The sequence below is a fragment of the Fundulus heteroclitus genome, chromosome 22 (genome assembly GCF_011125445.2).
Source record: "Fundulus heteroclitus isolate FHET01 chromosome 22, MU-UCD_Fhet_4.1, whole genome shotgun sequence".
Lineage (NCBI taxonomy): Eukaryota > Metazoa > Chordata > Actinopteri > Cyprinodontiformes > Fundulidae > Fundulus > Fundulus heteroclitus.
In genome coordinates, this window is record NC_046382.1 from 21,459,587 (window position 1) to 21,487,410 (window position 27,824).

The 27,824-nt window shown below is 42.4% G+C and overlaps 1 protein-coding gene across 1 annotated transcript; it reads left to right on the plus strand.

Moving 5' to 3' along the window:
• The first annotated feature begins 7,007 nt into the window (after nt 1-7,007).
• Nucleotides 7,008-27,188, plus strand: prom2 (prominin 2). The gene is made up of 24 exons (XM_021307529.2): nt 7,008-7,155; nt 8,127-8,457; nt 9,526-9,590; nt 11,033-11,238; nt 11,404-11,524; nt 13,594-13,657; nt 13,737-13,826; nt 16,264-16,460; nt 19,380-19,454; nt 19,725-19,788; nt 19,864-20,020; nt 20,111-20,263; nt 20,344-20,467; nt 21,645-21,715; nt 22,432-22,516; nt 22,612-22,755; nt 22,847-22,915; nt 23,019-23,114; nt 23,221-23,274; nt 23,376-23,456; nt 25,176-25,244; nt 25,332-25,421; nt 25,524-25,636; nt 25,730-27,188. The coding sequence occupies exons 2-24, from the start codon at nt 8,196-8,198 to the stop codon at nt 25,779-25,781; spliced, it is 2,502 nt and encodes an 833-aa protein (XP_021163204.2). The 5' UTR covers nt 7,008-7,155; nt 8,127-8,195; the 3' UTR covers nt 25,782-27,188.
• Nucleotides 27,189-27,824: the final 636 nt, after the last annotated feature.

Sequence of the window (27,824 nt, forward strand, 5' to 3'; positions counted from 1 at the left end):
TGGGTGAAATAAATCCACCAGGAAGACGTGACTCAGAACGTGGTCAGAGATGACGAAGGGGTGGTAAAACATTTGGATTTGGTTCCAGTCTACTTCCCAGAAAATGTATCCTTTATACCATCTTATGATTCCTTAGCCGCTCCTTAGCTACCTTGGTGGTATATTTAGTCATGGCGATGCTGAAGGATCCATCAATGTGTTCTGCCTGCAGGGAAGGAGGTCAAGGACTCCTGTCTCAGAGAGCTAAAGTTACCCTGGATCCTCAGCATAAAAGTCTAATGCTGCAACCTCTGTGCCCAACTCTGGGAAATGTGTTCTTTGGGTGACACAGTGTCTTCTCTTGCCTTAAACGCGTGTTTAAGGATGGCAAACTTCTGTTTTACCATCCTCATGGTAAAACACGGTTGTGGCAGCCTCATCCTGTGGGACAGTTTTTATCCACATCCACAGCGTAGACAGGGAAGCAGGAACGGCTCAGAGTATTTGTTTTATATCTACTGCTGGGCCCTATATAATTAACCTATTCGTCTTTCACCAAGAGGATTAGGTTAAAACAAATTGTCTGTGGATGCGCAAATCTGGTAGACGTGGCTCAAAACATTTGCAGCTGCAGCAAATGTTGGTTCTACTAAAATTGACTTTGGTGCACTGAATATCGTTATAACTATATAAGGCAGAGAATAATGCGCAGGACCCATTCAGGTTTTATCTAAAAGGATAAATCTCTATTTGTACACAAGGGCTTAAAGTCATTTAAGCGGAGCTCGGTATGACAGCCGTAGAGAACAGACACCCAAGGCCAGTCAAAAGACTAACGCAGGAACAGCTCCCCTATTGAGCTGTCTTCCCCGCCGGCAGCGCTGATCACTGCGAATGGCACCTGATGCCCAGCCTGAAGAAACACAAAAACAAGAAATGACTTTGCCTGTCTCTACTCCTGTTCCCTTTAATCTGCGTCCTCACAGGTGAGTTCAGTTACTGCTCAGGATTTCCTCCCCAGCAGCAGCAGCAGCAGCAGCAGCAGCAGCTGCAGGGTTCTTGTTCAACACAATATAAATGCGTGCCACACTTTTGAGATTTTTACTATTACAGAAACTATTTATTTCTCTTCCCCTTGACAATTAAACTGTTGCTCTTCTGTCGCATAAAAATTCTCTACAATATACATTGAACTTCGCAGTTGTAAAGTGACAAAATGTGGAAAAGTTCAAGGGTTAGAGATATTTGCATGTATAGTGTGCCTCTGTAATCGAATGTACCAAACCTTCTTTGAGTCATTTTACTGGCAAACTTAAGATGTGTGTAATAAAAAAAAATAAAAAAATGGTACAAATGTAGATATCTACTGTATCTTTGGGCTTTGCATGAATTACTCACTGGTTTTACGGACGTAAACGAAACAAATTGTCCAAATTTAACTTGTGGTCATTGAATGTCTTCAGCTTCCTTCAGAGAATTGGTGAAGAAATAAAAGCAAAGAAAACATTACTGCAACCATTACATTTTGGTTGCAAAAGGAGCTGAAGTTCTTCTTTTAAAAGGTTTGCCAAGTTCAAACTGAAGTGTCGTAACCACCATTACAAACTGAAGTGGCGGTTAATGCATTTTAATAACTCTTCTTGTTCAATAAAGCCGGGCTCTGGGGGGGGGAGTTGAAAGAAAGCCTCAGTTACTCATGAAATTCCACCCAGAAAAGAAAAAAAAAAACACAGATGATGTTTGCTGACGTTTCTCTGTACTGTCTTGTCAGACACAAATGAATAAAACTAATTTGGAGAGGCACTTCAGCACTTTGCTTGGTGACAAGATGAAGCTTCAGGGCTACGATGAGAAGAAAGGCAAAGGCTGATTTGTTTCCTCTGGTTCCAGAGCAACTGATTCTATCAAAAGTGCGATGAAAGCTGGGGATTAACAAGAAATTAACAAAAAAACAGCCTGGTATTAATGCCAAGTCAAGCTTCCAACAGGAAAGGAAACATTAAAAAGGAAGAGACAGGTGACTGTAAGTCGGCCAGCAGTGACTCCTGAGCTGAATCCGACTGAAATCTGCCACACCTTCAGCAACGCAGGGAGGCTAACGGCAGACAAGTCCAAGACAACACCTTTATTAATGGTTTTTAGCCCGTCAGTGTTGGTGAAGGGCTTTACAGCCAATGTTTGATTAAGAATGAATTCAGTTTCCATACTGATATGGACAGCTGCAGCAGCTCCGTCACGGACTCAGTGTTTCAGGCCAGCCCTTTATTTGAGCAACTTTGCAGGCAGCAGAGCGGTGTTGGATAACATTGTTCTACATCCATCAATTCTGATGATAATTTCATTAAAATAAATATAATAATACAATATTTATACTCTAAATTTCATCAGTTTCCATTTCCCAATTAGTAATCCATTACATCATCTTTCCCTTGCCTATGAACAAGACGTGGCACAAAGGCCAATTGTTAGCCGCTCGTCACAAGGCTACACAACGCTCTTAGATATTCTCATAACTCCTTGGTTTCACAAATCGTAAACTGTATTCTATAAAATTCTGTCATGTTTGTACAACTGTTCTGTCGAGATTGTGGACTACCTGGTGTAGTTGTTTAAAAAGGACCACCTGTAAGATGCTTTCAAACAAACAAACAAAAAGAAATGCTTTAAAATTGCAATTGTTTTGTTCTTATATATTGAAAAATGGTTTCAGAAATCGTTATCATTGTTTCTTCTATCCTGTTATTGGTGAATAATAAGTCTGTACAGGTTGGATGTTTCAAGGAGTTGTCCTTTACGATAGACCCTGTCAGGTGCTCTCAGGCCCGGGACAAGCGAAAGAATATAAAATAGCAATTTTTGACGTTTTTATAGCTTGAACAATGGGTTTGCAGATCACAAACTAGACTGTATGCGATCTGTCGTTCCACTAGAATTCTTTTTTCAGGTTTAACCCTTGTAGGTGCCTTACTTAGTTTTTAAGAAGGATGCAATGGGGCAAAATTTAAAAAAAAGCCTTAAAACAATGCTTTTATTCGTTATTCTACACATAGAATGAAAGTATCACAAATATCCCACTGTGTTGTAACTAGGGCTGGGTATCATCTAGGATGAGCCGATTCGATACGATTCTCGATACACAGCTCACGATACGATACGATTCCCGATACATAGCTCAGCTTGATTTGATTCCAATATCGATATTTATTACTTTGAATTAATGCTCAGTGATTCAATCACCAAAATCAGCCACATATTATGTTTATGTTCTATTTATTGATCACAGACATATTAACAGGAAAATAAAGTGCATTTGCTTCAATGCATTTAACGTGTCACAGAAACCAAAAATGTGCCCAAACATCTGATTTTAGGGACAAAGGAGCTTCTAAAATCCTGTCGGCCGTTCCACAAATTCGTCTCACTTGCTCTCCTTCGCTGTGAAATGTAATGGTTGCGCTGTAATAACGCCCCCTAGAGGTTGGGAGGTATATCGATATTGAAAGCCAGAATATCGATATTAAATCGTTTTTAAAAATATCGATATTAATCTTTATATCGATTTTTATGCACAGCCCTAGTTGTAACGAATAAATACTGAGGACCTACGTTGAACTCTGCAGTTGTAAAGTGACAAATGTGGGAAAAGTTCAAGGCGTAGAAATATTTTCATATATTGCATGCCTCTGTATACAAATGTACCAAGCCTTGCTTGAGTCATTTTACTGGCAAACAAGATTGGCCTCCGTATGTGCATCAACATGCTCCTCCATTGTTGTTGTGGGCTGATCTAAATAAGCAGGGGGCTAACAATCGTGCATAATAGGTATATTATTTCATTGCAGCTTTGATAACCGTGTAGTAAAATCAACAAGAAAACCTAGGACCTTATTAACCTGCACCTCAGGCTCACTTTGACTGTGAGGCCAACTAAGCTGTGGCTTGGGGCAGTCCCATAAATGTTTGAATTTTAACACAGTTGATTATGTTCATTTGATTTAATGGTTTCAGAATAGATCAATTGAATGTGTTTATTGTTTAACATCTAAATTGAAGGTATAAAGGTCACCTTGTAAAAGCACAGCCTTCATTGCTTGCTAGGTGTGTTAAACTTCCAGTCGGCTGCTTCCAGTCTAATCTCATCTTTGTGTTGGAGCAGTTTGTTCACAAATACATCTCAGCAAATAATACCCATTTTTTTTCATGATTGCTCTTAAGCTCAGCCAATTAAAGATGTTGCCCTATTCACCCAAAATCTGTGTAGAGATATAATGAAGGCGGGTTCACACGGCAAGATTTTAAAGTAGTCTGCCGATTTTCAAAGTCACCAAACAGGGGGGGGGGGGGGGGGGGGGGGGGTCTATCAGGTCTATCTATCACTGATAGACTGTATCTGTTCAGGACGTCAAGAGACTCCCAACATGACAAACGTTGCTAAACTTTACCAGTTATTTAAATGGAATATGGTTAAGAGCAAGCTTTTCCCACAAACAACATTTAAGGTAGGTTGGCAGTGAAACAAATCATTAGTTGTGTAAAAAATAAATAAATGCAACTCATGCGTCCTTTCGCGCACCGAGCTTTTAACAGTAAACGGCGTCCAAAAGATAGACATCTATTCTAAGTAAAAATCTGGCTTCAGTTTGGCTTTGCAAATTTCCCAGTCATCCGGGTCGGAAACCACAACCCGGCTTAAATAAGAGGAAACCGGACTTTTCCTCGCTTTAACTTACTCTCCCTGAAAACGTTTCACCTCCGTCCAGGACCAGGAGTCTCGTCTGGTGACTACCTCTTCCATTCTCCGGGAAACCGAGCGGAAGCCTCCGATTTCAGCTTGTGGTTGGCTTGAATTTGCACGTTTCTGGTCGACTCAAATCGAAATGCAGACGTTTACTAGAAGTCTGAATGAACGTCGACGTGTGCTAGCCAGGACTAATTAGCATAAAAAACAACAACAACAGCAACAGACTGGACTCGAACCCACGACCTGCCGCTTCCTGCCGCCACCACATCATTACCATTGCCTTGCACCCAATGGCACACGAAACACAACACACAAACCAGCAAATTTTCATATATATCAACCCTGTTTTCATGTATATTTGTTCTGTCTAACATTTGGTAAAACAATAAATAAATAAATAAAATTACGCTCCACTCCTCAACCGCCTAATTCTGTCAGTGCCGCGTCATCTCTGCATTTTTATGAGCATCGTAGCCACAGAGTGCTACCTCTAAATGAGTGTAGCAGGCATGCTTGGAAATTAGGATCAATGCTGAACAAGTAACTTTATATATATATATATATATATATATATATATATATATATATATATATATCTTTAATGAAAACAAACTTGGTGTCTTTTCTGGTGATTCCCAGAATGCATCTTGTTAGTTCACAGTCCAGCACAGCTCCAGCGTCTCAGTAACTTGGATCCAAATTCAAATGCTGCTGTCATTTGCATCCAATAGCTACAGTAGAAACTTTACAGCGTTTTATTGCCTTGAATTAAGATAAACAGGCTACTGCACATATCATCACAGCGATAACACAACTGCATGGGATGATATGGGTTAACGCATTCCTAATCCAAAGACGGCGTCTTTCATGCTGGATGGGTCCTGGCATCTCCCTATGACAGGGTTCCTACACGTGTGTCAAGGCTGTGACTTGTTGAGGATGTTGTAACCCTCTTAAAAAGTTGTAACGAAGGACACAAGGAAGGAAGGAAGGCAGGACATAAAGTGAGGAAGGAGAAGGCAAAGACAGAAAGGAGTCAGGGCACAGGATGGAAAGAAGAGGGAAGGACGCTAACGGTGGAGGGATGGAAGCAAATGGATAGGAAGCAAGGGAAGAAAGATGTACATGGACAGAAAGTGAGGTAGGGGAGGAAGGAAGCAAGGAAGGAAAGAGAGAACGAAGGTAGGATGCAGAGAAGGACAAAAAGGAAGGAAGGGATGAAGAAAGGAGGGAAAGGCAAAATAAGAAGGAGCGGAGAACAAAAGATCCAAAGGCAAGAGTGCATGACATTGAGGTGCTATTTCAGAAGCCAGGCTCGTTTAATGCGCTGTAAGGTTGTGGTGGTGACCACGTGCCAAAGCTTTAGGATAAACAGATTAAAGGATCAGCTTGTAATTGATGACACTGGGCTGAGTTTAACCAGTTAGGGGGTGATTAGCCAGTGTGCACCCGCTCAAAGAAAACAGAAGAGGGCAGGTAATCCCTCCGCCGTTCTCCTATCAGTCCATGGCGGAGGATGTCTGTGCGTTTACGGCGCACGCTTGGGTTGCTCCTGTAGCCAAAGAGTTTTCCTCTTCCCTGTAAAGCGTGGCCTCAAATCTCCCAACGATGATCAAACGAAGGTATGTCTCTACAGGTCCTCTCCCATCCCCGCTCTTCTGCTAGAACTGATTTAATCTTAGGTGTTTGTTTTCTTCCTTAGCCAGGTATCTGTAGAACGGAGCTGAAAAGCTTCATTTTTTTTTATTCATCTGATAACGTTTCTCAGCTGTTTCCATTATTCCACAAGCATGCGCTAAAATATTTCTTACATGCTTTAGATATTTTGTATCCCAGAAAACTCCCAGTCCCGAGTGTATCCCTCTCAGAGATCCTGCTCTGCACAGATGAAGCTGTGTCTAATGTTATTGGGACCTTTCCCGTTGTAGAGCTGGCTTACTTTGCATGGCCATGTTTTTTTTTTTTTTTTTTTTAAGCCTGGAAACAAATAAGTGACCTTGTCTGGAACCAGGTGCGGCCATCGTTTGTGTCCGTTGTGTCACTCCTGTCAGGGTTGGTGGAGCATGGGAACCTTTTTTTACACACAGGCTAAATCCAGGATCCAGGAAATCACTTAATGTAGTTTTCCAGCCATGTTCTTCATCCCGGTCCCCCACACATTCCTTCTTCCGTGCCTCTCTGTCTTCTCTCTTTGTTGTGTTTTTAAGACCCTCCCTTTCTTTCTCTCTCTCTCTGTTCTGTTCCCTTTTCTCCCTCCCTCCCTCCTTCCCTCCCTCCTCATTGCCAGCAGTGTGCTCTCTAGCTCACAGACAACTTCCCAACAGGAGCAGAGCGTATCAGATTGCCTCTAATGCACTGAAATTCTCCCACACCCTCCGCTGAATGACTCCGGATCAGGTGGACATAAGTAGAACTTTGCTGATCGGCTAAGGGAGGTGAGTTGGCTGAGAGGATATTACAAACTTTAATCACCGCTTCCTCTTACAGTGTGTTTTTTTTTATCTTATTTTCCAGCCTGTCCAGTTTTCTTTCTGCTTTCCCCCCCCCCCCTCCTCCTAATGTCCGTACTTTTATGATCGACAGGTTGTGTCAAGTGACCAGGTGATAAAATGGGATCCTCCTGTTTTCCCCCGTGTATGATAAATATGTATTTTTCCACTGTTGGATTGTTTAGTTAACGCTTTAAAGCTAAACGCGTCATTTTTTGATATGTGTTTTTGCAGTAACTCATTAACAAAGTTAGTACTACCTTAAAGAAATGGATGTAGCAAATGCGTCTATTTTTTTATTTATTACTGTCTTTTTGGTAGCCAGAAACGGCCAATGTATCAAATTTAATACATAAAAACAAGAAAATCCAGGTTTTGTTTGGAAAAAAATTAATTTCTGTATTGTTGAAATAATAAAAATGAAAAAACAAATTGGAGTATTATTCGGTGTATGAGAGTTTAAAGGGGTAAGGGCACGCGCAATGACAAAATATTACAATCTTTGGGGCATGGCGTGGGATAAACAAGGCCGATGCAGGTAGCCGCAGCTTATCTGAATGTTTGCAGTCTGGACACAGGTCTGTCAGGTTATACTCATTTTCCAGACTTTTCCTTTTAACTTTTAACAGCCGGCTCCTCTCGCACTTCATTAAAAGGGCACAGTTTGCGTTCGAAATCAAACCGACTTCGTTTTTTATCAACTATTACTTCCCGATTTATAAAATGTCACCGTCACGGCGCATTTAGTTCCACTTCCACTGTGTAGGCAACGGTTTTTTTATCATCTGTTTGTGTTCGGATGACTCATTCGGTGGGTTTCTGTGAGTTTCTTCGCTAATCACTGGAGCTGCGTTCCTTATTGAGTGCAGCATTGTACTCAGTATCTACTTCTTCTTTTTTTTTTTTTTTGTTCCCAGGTGCATTCAGACAGAGCCGGCACCATGAGTTAATCACCGGGACACTCTGCCTTCAGTCCTCTGGTAATCATGAGCAACACGCGCCCGTGTGGGAGCGCCCCGGGATGGCCGCACAGGGCTGCAGAAGCAACGATGCTGCTGGTGCTGCTGGTGCTGCTCAGTTTGGCCCGGTCCGCTTCTGGGCAGGCCGGCTGTCAGGCAGCCGAACCCGCTCAGAACCTCAGCCAGCCCCCGTACAGCGGCGCCGCAAACAGCAATGCCGACGCGGATTTTCTGATGCCCTTCGTCCGCTCCTTTCTCTACACGGTCCAGCCTCACCCTTTTCCTGAAGGTAAGTGGATGTGACTCTGCGCTCTGGTCCCACCGCAGTAACATAACGTGATATCAACTCGCCTGGGTAAACTTTACCTGCGGGCTGAAGAAGTGGGGCAACATATTAATCTCCACACCGCTGCATGAGGATCACAGGAGTGCTCCACCACTAAGCAAACGGATTTTCTCGTAATTTGCTCAGTCAATTATTAACCTCTATGTGCTCTCTTGCCTTTAGATCGTTTTTTTTTTTTTTGGCTCCTAGCACACCTGCGGGCTTTTGTCTGCCTCTGCTGATTTGTTGACGCTGGCCTATAAAGCAGTCTCTGTTCCACTCTTTCTTCCAAACTCTACAATGATTTCAAAGAAGAGTCAAGAGACCTGCCTGGAAACTCAGGCTCAGAGTAAAACTCAACTGCTATTGATATATTGAGCGTTTTTTTTTTAAACAACAGCCACTTAATGACGCGTAGAAGACCTTTTGAAACCTTCCAGTTAAACAGTAACAAGCGAGCTTCTTTCATCTTTCCCTGACAAAAAGGCAACAATTTAATGACTTTTTCAAGCCTTTGTGTCTCTCTGTCATCCGAAACCCCCCCGCACCTCAGGCTATGGATGCATAAATGCTCTAAAATAAAAGAATAGGGGGTTATATTTAGAGCCGACTGTTGTCTGATGTCAAACAGATGGTATAAGAAGCATAAAAAGCGTGTTTGATCAGGACCCGAGCGATTCTTCTCAGTTACCAGCGCCGGCTTTCTGTGTGAATGAAATCCACAATAACAGGGTTTAGAGGTAGCGTAAATGACAGGCTTTGTATTGTGCAATCACCCAGCGAAGGCCGTCCCGTCTCCTAGTAACCACGAGATGTCGGTGTCAGGTTTCCGCTCGTACAATGTGAAAATTAGAAGATGTTTTATAAAAGGGGAGGACACGCCGTGCCCGTGGCCAGGAGTTGTACACAGAGCTGACCAGAGTGGAGAGGTCGGCTGCACGAAACGGCAAAGCACAGCTCTTTAGTTATGCCTCGCATTTTACGCTGACGTTTCAGACACACAAAGCAACCTTGTCTCACGTCTCTTCCCAGATATAATCCTGAAAATAATCAAGAACCCTGAGCAGGTGGTGTCCAATCAAGAGGAGATAAAGGAAGTAAGTAAATGTTCTTGAACTGGACGTACGCACAACTTGGAAAATAAGTGTTTAGCATGTCAACAGGCAGTTGGCAGGATAAGTAAATCAGACGTTGGTAACAGCCCCAAGTAACGCCCGAAAGCAAAGAAATAGTCAAAAATAAGTTAATAAATTAGGTTATGTGTCTAATAAGCAGTTAATAAAATAAATAGTCAGACACATTGCTCAGGCGTGATGTTGGCTCAAACTGTGGAGATGTGGAAGATTCTCAGGGTCTCATCGGTGCACGCAGGTCTTCAGCGCTTTCCATAGATTTTCAGTTCGAGTCAGGTGATCGAATGAGCCATTCTAGCACATTCTCTCCCTCTGAAACCCGTTTAGTGTCCTTCACTGTGTGTCTGGGATTATTGTCTTGGTTTAAAGACAGGATCCCAACAGGGGATGTTCTCGCCTCAAGACTTCCCTGTTGGTGGGGTGTTTTTGTTGGGGACCCACAAACCCATGCCTTGTCCAAACGTAGCTTTGCAATAACGCGAAGAGCGCACTTTTGGTCTAACTTTTACCAGATTATCTTCTCCTAGTACATAATCCCTGCAAAACTTTGTCCAGAGGCTTTGCAGCAATTGAAGAAAAATCTCCAATATGCTTTATCTTCACCAGTTAGTTTAGTCTTGAGCGGTGGAGATTTACATAGGCCGTGGCAGATGGTAGTCAAGAGCCTAATTTACATGGAAAAACGGAGTTAGATCTCGTTCTGAACTCTCTGAGAGGAGTCGTTTGCTCCTGGACAACATTCCTGTGTCTCTGTCAGAAATCTACCCAGGCGGATCTAGACATGGCTAGCTTAGGGTAAAATCGTGTTCCCCCAGATCTGGCCTCAAAGCTGCTCACTGGGACAGCTGGAAGTTTAGGAATACTTCTGCAAGCAATGCTGTCTGTGTGTTTTGCATCATGTTAAGGTTGTGCAGGTCGTGAGAGAGCTTTCCCCCCCATCATGGCATGCGCCCTGGGGATGAGAAATCCCATATTAAACCCAGGACTAAAGATCATTTAGGACCAAACCATCGAACGTTAACTTGCTCCGAACTGGGTCAGGATTATTTTCTGAGTACTGACAGATTTCAGCTGGTTTCTGTTAATCATTGAATATTTTTACGCTTAACTTAATTTGTTGGTGTGTTTGTTTTGCTTTCTTTCTCTAAGATGAATGCGCCGATGTTTCCAGTACTCATTTTCCCGCTGTTTGCCGGATCTTTGAGCCGAGACTCTGAAAATGCTGAACATCAGAGCGCCTTTTATGAGAACCAGTCATAATGCTCTGAAGGCTGCTAAATCTCTGTTATCCTCCTGGTCATAATCTGTCAAACATTAAAGGGAGACTTGTTTGTCGATGTCTCTCTGGGATCTGGCATCACTCAAGGCCACAAGGACCTAATTACTGTGTGTGTTCTTGCATTCAGATCCTGGTGTATGAAGTGGGTTTCCTGGTGTGTATTGCCATCGGCATCCTGTACATCTTCCTGATGCCCATAATTGGTTTGTTCATGGCTTGCTGTCGCTGCTGTGGCAACTGCGGTGGAAAGATGTACCAGAAGCAGACATCCTCCATCCACTGTCTCAGAAGGACTCTCTACTTCAGCGTATTTGGATTCACGATCATTATCTTGTGAGTGTTTGCGTTGGTATGTGTGCTCGTTTTACAAGAGACCGAATGAGAAGTGCATTCAAATGTGTTCGGCTCACTGCTTCTCTTGGATAAACTGTCTATCTATGAGGCAAATGAATCGGTTTGGACCTGAATGTGCTGTTTGTGCATTGTTTCCTGTTAAAGCGCCGGTAACGTCTGCATGTTCAGAAGCAACGAAGCTCTTAAAGTGACCGTGGACCAGAGTCCGTTGGCGCTGAAGAACACCATAGGCGACATCCACCTCTTCCTCGCATCTGTGCCAAAGGCAGGTGAAAATATCCTACATAGGACCAAGTGTTGATGAGAGACACATTGGCTGCATTTATCAGCTCATCTTCTTTATTCAAACTCTGGTTTAAACCATGAATAATCTCGTGTTTTGTTTTGTTTGGTAAACAAATTCCCTCAAGGAAGTTCTGCCGTCCATGAAATTTCCCAAACTAACAGGTGTTGCGTAAAGCTCTTCACACCCCTTGAACATTTTTCATAACAAAACACCAGACGTTCCTGTGTTCTGTTGGGATTTTACGTGGTAGGCCAACACAAAAATAATGCCTATTTGTGAACTCGATGTAAAATGACGCATGGTTTTCCAGAATTATACATCAATGATAATGTGAGAACTGTTGCGTCTAGTCCTTTTCACTGTGAATAAAATCCATTGTAATCCGTAGAGCCATCCTTTACCGGGAAATGAAAAGAAATGGCATGACCGCCAACCCGCTAGAACATGGAAGAGTCTGTTGACAGAACCGCTCCCAGACGTGACGTCCATAAATTATTTCTTTACGGAACAAAGTCAAAAATAAAGAAAGAAAGTTGAAAGAAACTCCTAAGAAATCCAGCTGGCAGTTTGCCACAAGCCATATAGTTGACACAGCAACTGGGAAGAAGGTATTATGGCCACATAAAACCGAAATAAAAATGTTTTATGCGGCACAAACCTAGCATTGGGCGTCACCTATACAGGCGCAGTTACAATATGAGGGTTTAAACCAAAGTCCAGCTTTAAATCCAGTTCAGAATCTGTGGCAGACATAAACGTAGCTGTTTACTAAAGGTGTCTGAGTAGTTCTTGAACTATACTGCAAACAAGAACGGGCAAAATGTCTCTAGATGTGTAAAGCTTGCAGAAGCATGCCTCCATAGACGCGCGGCGTTGGTTGCAGTGGAAGCTGGTTGTTTTGACTCAGGAGGGGTCAGTACAAATGCACACCACACTTTTCAGATTTTCAACCATAGGAACGTTGTGAATTTGAATTTGAACGTTTTAAATTTCTTTCACTTCCAAAACATGCCTCTATCACATCAATTCCCAATAAAATAAACCTTTTCACATCTAACCCTTAGGGTTTTAAGGATTTCAAATATAAATGGATTCCCCAGCTTCTGTCCACTGACTTAGATCCAGCTCTTTATTCTGCAGTGTCAGCAGGCTAACCTAACGCAGTGTGACAGTCGGGTGGAAAAAGGTCCATGGTACCACCATTTCCTGTGATTTATATATTCAATTCAATTCAATTTTATTTATATAGCGCCAATTCATGAAACATGTCATCTCAAGGCACTTTACAAAGTCAAATTCAATCATATTATACAGATTGGTCAAAAATGTCCTATATCAGGGAACCAGCTGATTGCTTCAAAGTCCCGACAAGCAGTATTCACTCCTGGAGAAGCGTAGAGCTACAGGAAGAGTCGTCTGCATTGTACATGGCTTTGCAGCAATCCCTCATACTGAGCAAGCATGAAGCGACAGTGGAAAGAAAAACTCCCCATTAACGGGAAGGAAAACCTCCAGCAGAACCGGGCTCAGTATGAACGGTCATCTGCCTCGACCGACTGGGATTACAGAAGACAGAGCAGAGACACAACAAGACAGACAAACAAGCACAGAAGCACACATTGATCTAGTAATCTGTTCTACATTAGATGGTAATAGCGGGTGATCTGTCTTCCCTGGATGATGTCACAGCTAACAGAACATCAGACCAGGTGTGCCTACTATGAAGAAAAGAGAGAGAGAGAACAAAAGCTGAAATTACGACAGTCATTTCAATGCAATGCAATGCAAAACTGGAGAACAGTAGAACTCAGTAGAGTGAGATAAATAGGCCCTGATGTCCTCCAGCAGCCTAAGCCTATAGCAGCATAACTATAGAGATAGCTCAGGGTAACATGAGCCACTCTAACTATAAGCTTTGTCAAAAAGGAAAGTTTTGAGATTAGTCTTAAAAGTAGACGGGGTGTCTGCCTCACGGACCAAAACTGGGAGTTATATATTGTTGTTTAACCCATATGTCCACACTTTAGTCTTCCGTTGTTTGATTTCAGCAAGTGGATGACGTGGTGAGTGAGAGTCACAGAACTGTGGAGAAGGTGACCAGAAACTTAGACGGTAAGAAGAGGGAACTAAAAATAAGGAACCATTGTATTGCCCCACCTGTCGCACAGACTGAATCGTTTATGTGTCACAGACATCGGACGTCAGGTGGGAGGGAAAATCCAGCAGCGCTTCAAAGGAACCCTTTACCCCGCTCTGCAGTCCGTCCGACTTCTACACCAAGGTACAATTTCCGTGCATGACCCTGCCCAAGGTAATGAGCCGATGCAAACGGGTTGGTGTTTGCAAATGAATGTGGCTCCTTCCTGCTCCGACATTAATTACTGTGGTAACGTGCATGCAGCACATTTGGCTTGTCTGGGTAGATGTTCTTGCCAGTGGTTTTAGGATTAAAAATGTACCAAAGACAAAGGCAAGAGCCGACACGTCAGCTGCTCCCGCTGAACATTGCTGCGCGGCCCAATAATACAAGCAGTCAAAAAGGCTCCTGAGTGATCTTTTGTTTGGAGCTCTTGTCTTGTTTTAGTGCGACAAAGAGCCAGTTTGAGCGCAGAGAGCGCTTGATCTCAGTGTATTGTTTCGGATCCCTGTGACACTGAATGTTTGGGCCATTTTGCAAGCAGTCCGAAAGCGAAGGTGGGTGTTGATACACGTCTCCATCTAAAGTATTTGCCTCTCTGTGACTTAGTCCGATGTACTTTTTTATCCTGAGAACCTGAAACATAAAGCACCGTACAAATATGTAAACATTCCTGTGCCTGGGGCCCCATTTTTTATCAGATCCTGTCCTCAAGATGTTTCATCCTATTGGAATGAAAGGTAGACGTTCAAACAAGCAAGCATAATATCTATTCTGGTAATTAAAGTGTAGTTACACAGTGTGGTGAAATAACGTCAGACTACTCGCCCACTCCAAATATGTTGATTTTCTAAAAGAAGGTGAAAAATTCACGTGGCAGCTTCCATATTTATTGATGCATGTGTATAAAGTCTTAAAGTTAATTCCTGTTTTATTGCAGCCGCTTAATCTCACACAGAGAATAAAAAAAAGGGTTGATCCAACCTTTAGTTTGAGTACATTAATTCACTGCGGGGGGGAAAAACAAAATCTCCTGTGAGGAAATAATTGTGTCATTGAGGGTTTCGCCACTAACAGCCACAAAATAACCGACATGTAAGCATTTTCTTTTCATTTGTACTTGCTGTTTTAAGTCGGTCAGAATCCCCTTTTTCTCCGAGGCTATAAAGATGGCATTACAGAAAGGCCCAGTTTTCTTAGTCAGTGTTCACAATAGGAAAGACAAGAGAGCCAGTAAGGACGCATGTTTAATAAACTCAAGCTTCGAATGGGCTACAAGAAAATTGCTAATTGTCTAACCTCGACCATATCTATAGTTTGAACAATAATAAAATGTTTCTAGCAACAGGAACCTTGACAAGCAAAGTAGGGAGAGGTACCAAGTGCGTACCTTTTGTAGTTTTAGTTTACTTTTGTAGTTGTAGTTTTAGGTTGCCTACCGTGCAGCAGTTCATACCTGCCTAGAGTATAGTTTGTCAACAGCTCGGTCAGGAGTCAGTCTCTCAGGTTTCATAAAGGTCAACGGGCCCAAATAAGGAGCAGCAACAAAAAGTTCAAGCTTCAGGAAACAATGCGGAATAAAATTTAATTCTTGAACATTTCATGGCTATTTATCCTCATGATTAATAAAACCACCCACATATAAAAGCCATCTGATACACAACGGTGTGACCAAATGGTAATGTGAAGGGACGAAGTGGGAATTAGAATTGCAGAAGGAGTGTATTGACCCAAAGCTGAGGGCAATAAAAACAATCCTCATGTACAAGTATATAAGAAAAATGTTGAAAAAGTTAAGTAGTTTTTGTTAAAAATTTAGGAAATGAAAATTTGAATATTGTGAAAAACGAAAATGTTGAAAAGCAGCTAATTCATTCAAAACGTCTGCAAAGGCAGGGTTAGCCACAAAAGCTCATTGCTAAAGACGACAGCTGGTCACAGGGTGCTGTACCCCACCATATTCATAGAAAGTTTAGTGGAAGGAAAACGTTTGGTAGGAAATGGTGCACCTCAGGGATAACCGCAGGCTTGAGAAGATTGTCAAGCAAAATCCATTGAAAAGATTTTGGGGACTTTTCACAAGGAGTGGACTGAGGTTGGAGATAATGAGTTATGGATTTTCAAATACAAATAACTAATACAAGAAATAAAGGCTTGGACTATATCACTCCATGTTGACTGAAGGTACATCATATATAGGTTTCACTATCTGAAATGAGTGATGAAAAATATTGAACTCCTTCATGACATTCAGATTTTTTTGAGACGTACCTGTTTTTTAATGCTATTCCACGTCTTTACCAGGGGGACTACCTAACGATGGAGTGGTTATTATTTATATTGCAATGTAACGCTATGTGCAAATTATCCTGATTTACTGTTTCGGGGCACGGAAACCTGTTTCTGTTAATATAGACAGCAAGATTTAAATATACACAGTAACCAATGGAAGTGTTTTTGGTATGCTAGTTTGAAGACGAAGGCCTGTTAGGAACCCAAAGGTCAGTAAGGATTACCTTTCAGCGATGTGCGGCCGCTGCCTAATCTTTGTGTGTTTTTGTTTTTTTGCTTGAACGAGCAGAAAGTTTGAACACCAGTGACCGACTGGACAAGCTGAACTCCTCCCTGGCCCAGCTGCAGTCCAGCTTAGACCGTGTTCAGGCCAACGTCAGCGCCGTCAGAGATCGCATCAATCAGACGCTGTCGAAGCCAGATTGCAATGGATGTCACTACTTAAAAGAAGACATGCAGACACTAACAGTAGACACCACCATTTCTGTAAGTACTGGTTCTGCGTAGCCTAAAATATAGCAGACTGCGCCTACAAAGAGCATTCACCACCCTTGGCTTTTTACCTACTTTGTTACATTCCAACCTGTAATTTAAATGTGATGTGATGGATCTGCACAACATAATTGGTGAAGTGAAATGAACAAAAAAAAAAAAAACAACTGTATTTAAAAAAAACAGAATTAAAAAAAAGGAAATTGGCGGGTGCATATGTACCCACTTCCTTTGCTAAAACGTCCAGTTACCTTCAAATGTCAGATAAAGTCAACCTGTGTGCAATCTGTGTCACATCATCTGTCAGTATAAAAAAAAAAAATCACATTTTCTGAAAGGCCCCAGTGGCCACTAGGCAAGAGGCATTACACCATGAAGACCAAGCAGCTCTCTAAACAAGTCAGGGACAAAGTTGTTGAGAAGTACAAGTCAGGGTGGGGTTATAAAAAATAAAATCTTTGATGTTCCCATGGAGCACCATCAAATCCATCATCTTCAAACAGAAAGCACCTGGTACCACAACAAACCTGCCAAGAGAGAACCGCCCAGCAGAATTCACCAGAACTAAACATAAGAAGGCACGTCTTCAGTTTGCCAAAAGGGACGTTGCATCAAGAACCAGAGACAGAGGGACCCAGTATTCAGCCAGATACGCAGAGGTTAGGTGAAGAATAATTTATTTCCAAAATGCAAAAACAAAAAAAAAACGTGCATCAGGCCAAAAAAGGGAAAGAATGCGTCCAATAACCAAAAATAACAAAAAGCAGTCACAGATGAAACTATCTACAAAAACCGGGGACAGGCTAACTCAAAAATCCAAAGATTGGTCTGATCAGGAAACAGGCAGGCAGAATCAACTCAAGCAGTGGTCAGTTAAACAGGCAAACAAACAGAGACAAGACTCACCAATAGGGAGGGAAAAACAATGATCTGGCAGAGTGCAGTAGACAGAGGCAGATATAAGTAGGGGAGTGAACAGGTGAACGGAGTGAAACTAATTATCAGAATGGGTGGAGCTGATCAGGGGAGACAAAATGGCTGGAAGTAAACTGAAGCTGATTGGATGGTGACTGGTGAAGGGGAGTGACAAGACAAAAGAATGCTGGCAGGTGAACTGAATAAAGGCTGGTGACAGAAGTGATCAGAGCAGGCCAGAAGAAACTGATAATATAAAACAAAGTACAAAATCAAACCACATTAAAAACTCAAACTATTCCATTAACCAAAACTAATACAGAACCTAAACCTAAGACAGAACTGATTACATGAAGAGAATTACTAAACCAAAACAGAAATTAAACTAGACTAATCCAGAACCAAAATCAACATAAAGACCAAACCTAAGACTAAACAGAACATAAGCCAATAATAAAAACCAGAGCTAACACTAAGACAGGAGAGTGAACTAATAAAACAACAAATCATAAACCATAACAAAACCCAAATCACGACACGTTGGCAGCTTCCCAAATGTACTGAGGAAGGAGTTCTGGTCAGAAGAGACGTAAAACTTTTCGGCCTGTGAGGGAAACGCTGTCTGGAGCAAGCCCAACACATCCTATCAGCACAAGGACACCGTCCCCACAGTGAAACACGGTGGTGGCAGCATCATGCTGTGGGGCTGTTTTTCAGCAGCAGCGACTAAGAAAGTGGTCTGAGTGGAGGGAGAGTTGGATAGCGCTAAATACAGGAATATTCTTGAGCAGAACCTGTCAGTCTGCCTGCGATCTGAGACTGGGATGGAGGCCTTCCAGCAGGACACTGACCCAAAGCGTACTGCCGAAGCAACACTAGAGTGGTTTAAGGGAAGCATATCGATCTGCTGGAATGGCCTAGTCAAAGTCCAAGCCTCAATACAACCGAGAATCTGTGGTTACACGTGAAGATTCCTGTTCACAAATAAAAATCTTCCAACATGAAGGAGCTGGATCAGTTTTGCCTTCAGGAATTAGCGGAAATTCCAGAGACAAGATGTGGCGAGCTCACAGAGACCGATCCAAAGAGACGTGTAGCTGCAAAAAGGTTGCTCTACAACGTCCCAATTATGGGTCGGGCGGGGGGCGTTAACGGTTATACAAGCTAAGGATTTCTGTTAATTTATCCTATTTGCTGTTTTTTTCACAATAAACAACATAATACATCTTCAAGGTTGTAGGTTATTTATATAAAACAGGGCAAACTCTCAAATTTTAATCTAATCATTTTAATTTGTGGCGGTGTGGCAACAAAACATGAAAATTGCCAAGAAGGGAGGGGTTGAATACTTTTGCACGGCACTAGGAATCACTCTTGTTCTATTTATTTATTTTTCCTCTTGAATGGGTGAATTACGGCACACAGAAAACAAGCGGGCTCCGAACATCCAGTTCTGTTAGCGGAAATGTTTAATGGAGGAGATGAGTCAGAACTGACTCGGTTTACATAATACGGTGATTCTGCTGCCCTTAAGCATATTTTCATGAATAAGCAGGAGGCATGGTTTGTGCAATCACACTACGACTGACGCAGGCTGAGACATTTACCCGAATGACAAATCTTCATCTATCTTTGGGTTTGTCTGAATGGTGGATTTCTCCTCCTCCTCCTGACGTTTCCCACCTACGGAGCTGCTTCATCTCCTTTCCTCTCCTCCTCCTCCTCCTCCTCCTTCATCATCAGTATCGGGTTGATTTATTTCAGTTTAAAATATATTTTTCGTTTTGACATGAAAGTAAACATGGCAAATATCATTGCGATCTGTGAATATCACTCATGTTCTTTGACCCTGCTGATCTCTGGTAACGTCTCACATTGGGAGCGCCCTGGGAGTCCATGGGTGCCTTTTTCTTTGCATTCTGCTGCCCTCTTCTGTCACTTTAAGGTACTGCATGGTTTGGAACTGATAGAAACTGCTTGTGTGTCCGTTTCCCACAGGCTCCCAGCCTGCATGAATTTCAGTCTGCGGTGGATGAAGTCATTAAAGCTGATCTCCAGGCCAAAATACGTGAGGTCAGTGGCAACTGTAAGCACATCAAAACAGGGAGTGGTCTGAAAACAGATTTTACCTGAAAAGATATGTGATTTCTGTGCCACAAAGGGCTGGTTTGTGTGGTTTTCCCTTTGGTTTGTCAGTATGAATAAAAAGAGAAATGCTTTGTTTAGGTAACATAAAAGGAAGTTTTCATTCCTAGCAATGACACTGATAATAACAATCAACTTTTCTCCTAACATGGACACGTCAGAGCTATATTTAGAAAACCGGTTTTCATTATTCTACAGGCAGAGGAGTACAACCGCACCATTCCTCAGAAGGTGACCAATGAAACTGAGGATTTAGTTCAAAGTGAGTGAATATTGAATTGGTCACCAAGCAGTTCCCTGAACGCATTAGCTGAATGATCGGTCTGCGTGTTTTTAGAGAGCAAACAGCAGCTGGATGACATAAAACAACAGATTTCCAAGGTTTCCAGTGAACTCCGTCTATCGGATTTGAACAACGTCACGGGGACTCTGGACCAGGTGCAGCACAACATCGACAGTGTCTTGCCTGAAGTGAAAAGAGCAGAGGGTATTAGGTAAAAACTACGAAAGTTCAAATAGATGTCATAAACAGAAAAGAAAAACCAAACAAGAATCCTCTCATTGTAACAACATTTTCCCCCTAGGTGGAGTGTGGGCGTGTTCCTGTGCTGTGTGGTCCTCCTGGTGGTGACCTGTAACATCCTGGGTCTGGTTCTGGGCCCTCTGGGTCTGTCCCCCTTGGTGGACCCCACCAACCGCTCCTCCACCTCCAACTGCGGTGGCATCTTTCTCATGATGTGAGCGACGGGCGTACGAGCTGCAAACATTTAGCTGCTTGAGAGCGTTTTTAAACATCTCCACTCGGATATGATTGCAGGGGCGCAGGGTTCAGCTTCCTCTTTTCCTGGCTTTTCATGATCTTGGTGCTGCTGCTCTTCTTACTGGGTGGAAACATGCACACGTTGATTTGTCGACCATGGAATGACGGCCAGCTGCTAAAGGTAGAGATACACACACACACACACACACGTGCAGACGCACACATAGCTGTAAGAAAGAATTAAATGTAAAATGGCTCATAATCCTGAAGGGTCAACTCACAATGCAAAGTAAAATATGACTGAACCGATAACAGTTATAAAAGCCCCAGATTTAAGAGTTTCATCTTCTGCGCTGCAAAGTATTCATACCCGTTGAACTTCTTGACATTTTTGCCATATTAGGCCCACAATCAATGTCATTAGCTTGAGATTTTATGGGACATGCCAACACAAAATAGCTCATATCTGTGAAGCGGAAGGTAAAAGGTACATTTTAGATTTTCAACTTTTTTTTTTTACTTGCATTTTCGTGCAGTATGTGGCACAAAGTGCTCTAGTCTGACAACTAGACCACCATTCATTAATTTCTGTTACTATATGCAAAATTAACTCTGGGCCTCACATTATCCCTCAACAATGGCGGCGGCTGTATCATGGTGTGTGAATACTTTTCTTCACTGGGAACAGTTTTCATAGAGGAATGGACAAACAGTTCAGCCATTATCAGTATATTTGACAAGCTGGTAATGACATACCATGTGCATTAAAAGGTGTCTCTAACAGATGTTCATATAACGTGGCTGAACAAAAATACACGCACCATTTTAAAGATTTATATTCATAAAGAATACCATTTATTACCCTTCTTGGTGTTGGTTTATGACACAAAAGTCCAATCAAATACACTGAAGCTTGTGGTTGTGATCTGACAAACTGTGAAAAGCTCAAAGGCTATGAATACTTTTGAAAAGTAGTGGGTTTCTTTAAGAAAAGTTTTGGTTGTCTCAGATCAGTATTGAAAGTACAGGTCAGGTCCCAGTTATGAATCTACCTCATTTTGTCCTGTTGACTCGTCTTAACATGTCTTCAGCACCTGTCTTGAACTGCTGCATCTCTCATGGGACAAATCTTATGGTTTGTAGTTTTTTTTAACGATTGTAGGCTTCAGAAATCTGCCATTACTTCATCATGGAGAGGCCGAGAGCAAATAGGCAACACATAAATAAAGTCTTAATTTTTTGTGTCTTTGACTAGATGGTACATGAATACTTTCTGTAAAGAGTGTTTAAACATAAAGTCTTTAAAAATGTGTTCACATGCATTAAAAGATCCCTGAGTCTGTCTTTATTGCCTACAGTTCCTTGATACTTCAGGACCGAAATTAGGCCTGGATTTGGGACTCAAGAGCAACATCTCTGACATCTATAGGTAGGCACCCCTACTTCAGCTCTGATGCAACAAAAGGTCCATCCATCCGGGGTTTATGTAACATTGTTTAAATACGTACAGTTTTATTACAGTGTTGACGCAGTTCCTCACAGGCAGGGATGGCTTTTTGATCAGGGTGACGGTTTTACTACCCAGGGTGCCATTGTCTCAAAAGGCAACACAATCGGACCGAAAAACCTTATCTTGGCCAGGTTTTCTTACTTGCATGTCTACATATGTGTCGCGCAGAATGTAAACAGTCTAAAAAAACGTGGCCGTGTGATACGGCTGGCTGATTCATAGATTTATATTCAGTGCTGGATTGCAGGGCCATTTCACCGTTCTTTAAGGAATCTGGACAACATTTCACCCTCTATAGGCAAACCTGAACTGGATTATTCTACATTTGACAGAAATGATTTAACATGAAGTGGCAGAATCATAAAACCGTTATTGTCTTTCTGAAAAAGTAAGAAAAAATAGCATTTCTAATTACCTTTGGCTTTAGAACCTTTCAATAAGACAAAGATGAGACGAATGCAGAGGAAGGGGCTCGGCCAGGGCAACCATTCATGCTCGAAGCGCCACTGATCACAGGAGGGAATTTCAATCTTCTTGTTTGGCTTGAGTGAATAAAACGGTTGTTTGTATTGCTGGACTTTTATTTGTTAAGACGACTTGAGAGTGAAGGTTATAATTGAGGTCAACCTTTCCAGAGACTGTGAGAAGAACCAACCTTTGTGGACGACACTCCGCTTGTACGAGCTCGTAGACCTTGGAGAGTTACTCAATGTGTCTAAAGTGAGTTTTCCTGCCGCTCTGTAGTTTTGAACATCATTTTCACGCCCGTTCCCAGCATTTATTAATCGTCTTCTCTACTGATCCCATGCACACAGTACACGGCGCTGATCCGGGAGCAGTTTGAGAGCACCAATATCACTCTGTCTTCCTTCAATCTCCTGAGCCCTGAAATAAAAAAACAACTCGCAAACATCTCCGCTAAGGCTACTAACTTCAACAGCACCGCCGTCACACAGCAGGCGAGCTTCACTCACGTGCAGATTTAGCGCCATCATGACACGTGTTCCTGTGCAACCTGTAAACCATATGATCCTTCATGTCCTCTCCCAGATGAACGACATTTTACGCATCAACCTGAACACAACGGCGGACAAAATCGATCTCCTGGCTAGAAACCAGGTGAGCCTCGTCACACTGAACTCTAATTTGGTAAAAAGTTAAAAGGTTTTGCACATTCTTGTCACTCCCATGATGGTCATAGAAACGTTTCGTCCGTTTCTAGAGCGGTTCGACGGCCGTCAAAGACGAGCTTCAAAGCGAGGCTTTGACACTGAGGCAGATTCAAGCCGACATAGAAGTGACGGTCTTCCCACAGGTGGTGAGTGCTCGGCTCGTCTCTCCTGTCGTCTCTCCGCCTTCTGCCACCCAGTTATGTGCCGTTCGTTTACATTAACGAAGCATCCACTGCTCTCTGCCCCCCATAGAGAAACCTGAATTCATCCATCAGGAGCCTTCAGTCCACCACAGGAAAAATCAATGTGAGTACAGAGACCTGGAGCTGCGCGTAGCAGAGACCATTTGTTCTCCGCCAGTTTTCAGTCTTGACCTCCTTGTTTTTTTTCTCTCCGGCCCTTTTCAGGGAACGGCGGGGGAGGCACTGAGCAAAGTCGGAGCAGCACAAGACTTCCTCAACACAAACACGACACAGATTGTAAAGACCGTGAGTAGCGCTTGCGAGTCACATGAGTTTGAAGAAATGTGCTCCATGTGGTCTGTTAATGCCTGAGGTCAATTAGCGAGTGGGGGAGAGGCGGAGGGGGAGGCAAGAGGGTGTCATGGCTTACTTATTACGGGTGTGTAGTGGAAACAGTGTGCTTGTTGGTTCCACATCCGCAGGACATGACTTACATTTGGTGTCCAGTGGAATTTGTCTTCAGTTACGCATGTGTTTTGTAGCAAGGCAGTAGTTAAGTAGGTTTTTATGTCCAGTAATCTGCATTTATTGATGAGGAACTGAGAGTTTAGAACGGTATATTTAGCATAGTAGTGGTAAAGGCGCTGTCTGACTGTTTCCTGTGCTGCTGCATAGTTTGGGGGTGACTAAAATCGGTTATTTTTGTGGGTGAAAATGTGGATAAATGAAGAGCATTTGCAGGAACATCAAGTCTTAAGTCTGTCAAGCGTGTCTGTCACTAATGATCCAGGCCTGCTTGAATAGTACGCGTGTCTTGGGATAAAGAGTGTAAAGTTTACAGTGTGCTAATGCGTCAGGATGGATACGACACCTTTTGTCGCTGAGAGTCGGATGCTCTGCATGCAATCTACAAGCGACCCCAATTAGTAAAATTTTTTTTTTTTTGCTGAATCAGTGAGAAAATAGGACCAACTCCTCTGACAGCAGCCTCCTCTAAGCCTGTTGTGGTTAGTGAATCTTTACCAGTGAAGACAAACTACCTGCATTGTGCAGCCTGAGTTGAAGTAATGTCACCATGCGGTCATGGTTGTGACATTTTTACTACTGGGGGACCTACGTTTGATAATTTCCCCTTAAAGCTAGAGTAGGCATTTTTTCTGGAAGTTTCCCAAGTCCCTTTTTGAGTAACTGAGCATGTGCAAGACCGTCTTACCTGCTCTTCCGCTCCTCAGGAGGAAGGGTGAGAGGACCAAAACTCTGACCAATCACTGCCCTTCGGTGATTGGTCAGAGTTTTTACAGGCCTGCAGCTCTCACAGAGATCTACTTTTGTAACCTCCCTTCTCTGAATACATAATGTATTTACCACTATCAGGATGGAGGGACCATTTCACCCAGTCTAACAAAAAGTGTTTCTGAACAGGACTACCAACTATAGCTTTAATCTTTGAACATGTCTGACACCATATTTGGCGGCCCGACTTAGCTGGAGATCAAACTGCGTATGCTACAGCATAGAAATGCGTGTAAAGGTGGTTATTTACTTGAAGCTGTGTGTTTTAGTACGCCATCACACGTACTGTGTGCCCTAAGCCATAAATGCAGGGCAGATACAACAACTGTGTGACGGCGGCATAAATGCTCAGAAAAGTAAAACTGATCTCAGACCTACAAAGTGAAACACAATCCAGATGAATGGGAGAAAAGATTTTTTTATTTCTTCAACCTTTACCCTTGTTTATTGTCGACAACCCACCCTTTAAACGTCATACCTGCTTTTGTAAAGCTCTCAAAATGAACATACCTTTTAGACCTTTTAAGCAAAGGGCTTCCTATATTATTCGTCACACCAAAGATCTTTTTCATTTCCAAACAAAAGTCAAATCTGTTCTGTTGCTGAGAATAAAAGGGCATCTCACAGATTTTTGCTACAATTTCCACTTTAGGGAATGGACAGTTTCACTGATTTTTGGATAACTTTCTGCAAATTCTGCGAGTCTAACTAATTTTTCTTTGCAAATCCTAGGAAAGCAGGAGCTTTCTAGACTGTCAGGTGGATTACTTCGCCGTTTATATTGACTGGGCCAAAACTATGGTAAAAGAAACTCTTAAAATCTTTTAACTTGCACTCTTAAAAATGTGTTTGTAGATGGTTTCCTGACACGCGTGATTTTCCCCTCAGGTCACACAGCAGCTCGGCCGCTGCAGGCCTGTCGCCAGAGCTGTAGACTCCGTGGAGGTCGTGCTTTGTGTTAACATGGTGGAGTCTCTGGTGCGAGCAACAAAGCTTCTTAATTTCTACTTTATTCTCAAGGCTAATTATTATTTTTTATCAGTGTTTTCTGTCTCTGAAATCTTGTCTTTCCTTCTTCAGAACGCGTTCTGGTTCAGTCTGGGCTGGTGCCTGATGTTCTTCATTCCCAGCATAATCGCTTCCATCAAACTAGCAAAGTACTACCGGAGGATGAAATACTCCGATTTCATTGAGTAAGTAGGGAACATGTGTACGTGAGCCCCGACTCACGCCTCACTCACGTGACTGCAGCAGCCTGACTTTGCTGTTCATTTCTTTGTTTCCAGCAATCACATCACCATGAACCACATCCCGCGGGCTCAGTTTAAAATCACCTGAGATGGGACCCACGTGTGTGTGACTTTAAAAGTCTGCAGCCACAAATGTTAGGTTTGAGGAAATAAAAGCACACGGCGCACCGCTGCACAGATGTGGCACATTGTCACTTGGGTGCAATGACTGAAAAAAATTATAAATTTATAGACTAAGGTACCTACTTGAATATTTTGTAAATTCACCAGCGTGTGGAGAGACAAATCTACATTCAACGTGAGTGTAGTGTTTTTATTGGTACATTTCTTCTAGCTCCCTTTTCCATTTTATAGCCGCCTCAAGGGGATTTTAATGATATATGGAAACCTGTAAGGATTTAAAAAATGTCCTGTCTGAAATCAGCTGCTGTTAAATATGCCCTAATCAGGCAGATTTCTTATTTCTAGATGATTACATCTGTATATACGTTGGCGCACAGTTCTTTGTCTTGATTGTTTTTTAGCAACGTGTCGCCAATAGAAAACACATTTTTTGACTGAATTTCTATTTTTTTTGCACTAATGTTGGGAACCAATGTTTTCTGGGATCGATACACTTAATTGAATATCGAATATTTTCAAAGCATAATATCACTACGGTTTGCAAACGTTGCAATGCTATTGTTGCTGTTTTTTTAATGGAAATTGTAATTAATGGTTTACTTAGTCTTCTCCGGACCGAGCACATAACAGTCCTTTTTGCACGACCGTAGTTTTGTCACCGAGGGTCGACGGGGACAGCATCAGCGGAAACGGCAAAGTCCGGCTGTCGCCCGAGATCCCCTCGCTTACTTTCTTCATCAGCAAGAGCGTAGCGTCCAAAACTGTTGATGGCGCTGTTTCTCTCCCCTGGATGTCTTGACGGTGCGGGAGCGAGGTGTGGAGCTTTCTCCAGTGACAACAGCAGGTGTGGACCAAGATTTCTGATGGTCCAGTTTAATAAGAATGGGATCACCCGGCTCTAATGATGGGAGGGGTCACCAAGCTGCTCTGCACCAGCGCTGATGTTTAAGGTGTGGCTGTGAGCCATGACTGCATCATCTGTAGAAACACTGTTTCTCTCCAACGTCTGTCCCACGTCTGACTCCATGTAACGAATCCACTGTCCACACATAACCGGAGTTCACGGAGGTTATTGTTATTATCTGAGTTTTACAGACATCCAGTGGTTGAGAACATGTGGCGCTTATCCTCTTAAAGGCACAGTAATCCTTTTCAAAGTACACATTATGTGACAGTAATGTCTTTGACTGTTATTTACAATTGCACTGATTGATACTGATTTTTTTGTTCTACTTGGTTCTGTAGAGTAATTCCTGTTACGCAGCACTTTACGCGACCTGTTTGTTTAATTGGATTTTTTAAAAAAAGGGGTTAGAACATTTCTGTCAGCTGTTTTCCATACTGTGAATAAAAACGACCACTAATCAAGAGAGTTCAGCGAGTCTTTTGCTCCTTGGTGAGGACTGGGGTACACGAATGTGAAGGACAAAGTGATTTTCATTCTGCAAAAAAAGGTGGAGGTCATTTCTGCAAGGCAACATGAACCTTTATTAATTCTCCTTAATGTAGCAGGGCGATAATCTTTGGATTAATGTGTTGCATTAGCAAAAATGCCACGAATACTCTCTCCTTTTGTTTGAGCCGCATTTCTTCACGGTCATGGCTAGATAAAATCTTTTGTAGTAAAAATCAGATGTTTTGCACTGGGACTGACATCTACAATACGCGTAACACTGTTATTGAAACAGCCATGCAGAAAGTTCAACATGTCCTTTGCTGTTTTAAGTATTTTGTTTTTCAGATTTCAGAATATTTTTCCCCTCAGTCTATGCCCATTTCAACAATATAACAGTAAATGGCTCTCTAGCTCCATAGTAAAGCTGCTGGTGTTGCTGCTGCGGCACAGCTGGTTGCTGTAGTAAATTATAAAAGCAACGCCTTTAAACTCCTGCAAGCCATTGCATTGAAATCAGGGATTTAAACTCTGATTTTCTCAGGCTAATATTTACATTTACACAGCAATGAGATCATTTGAAAGAGTACTTTTTTTTTTTTTTTTTTAATTTTA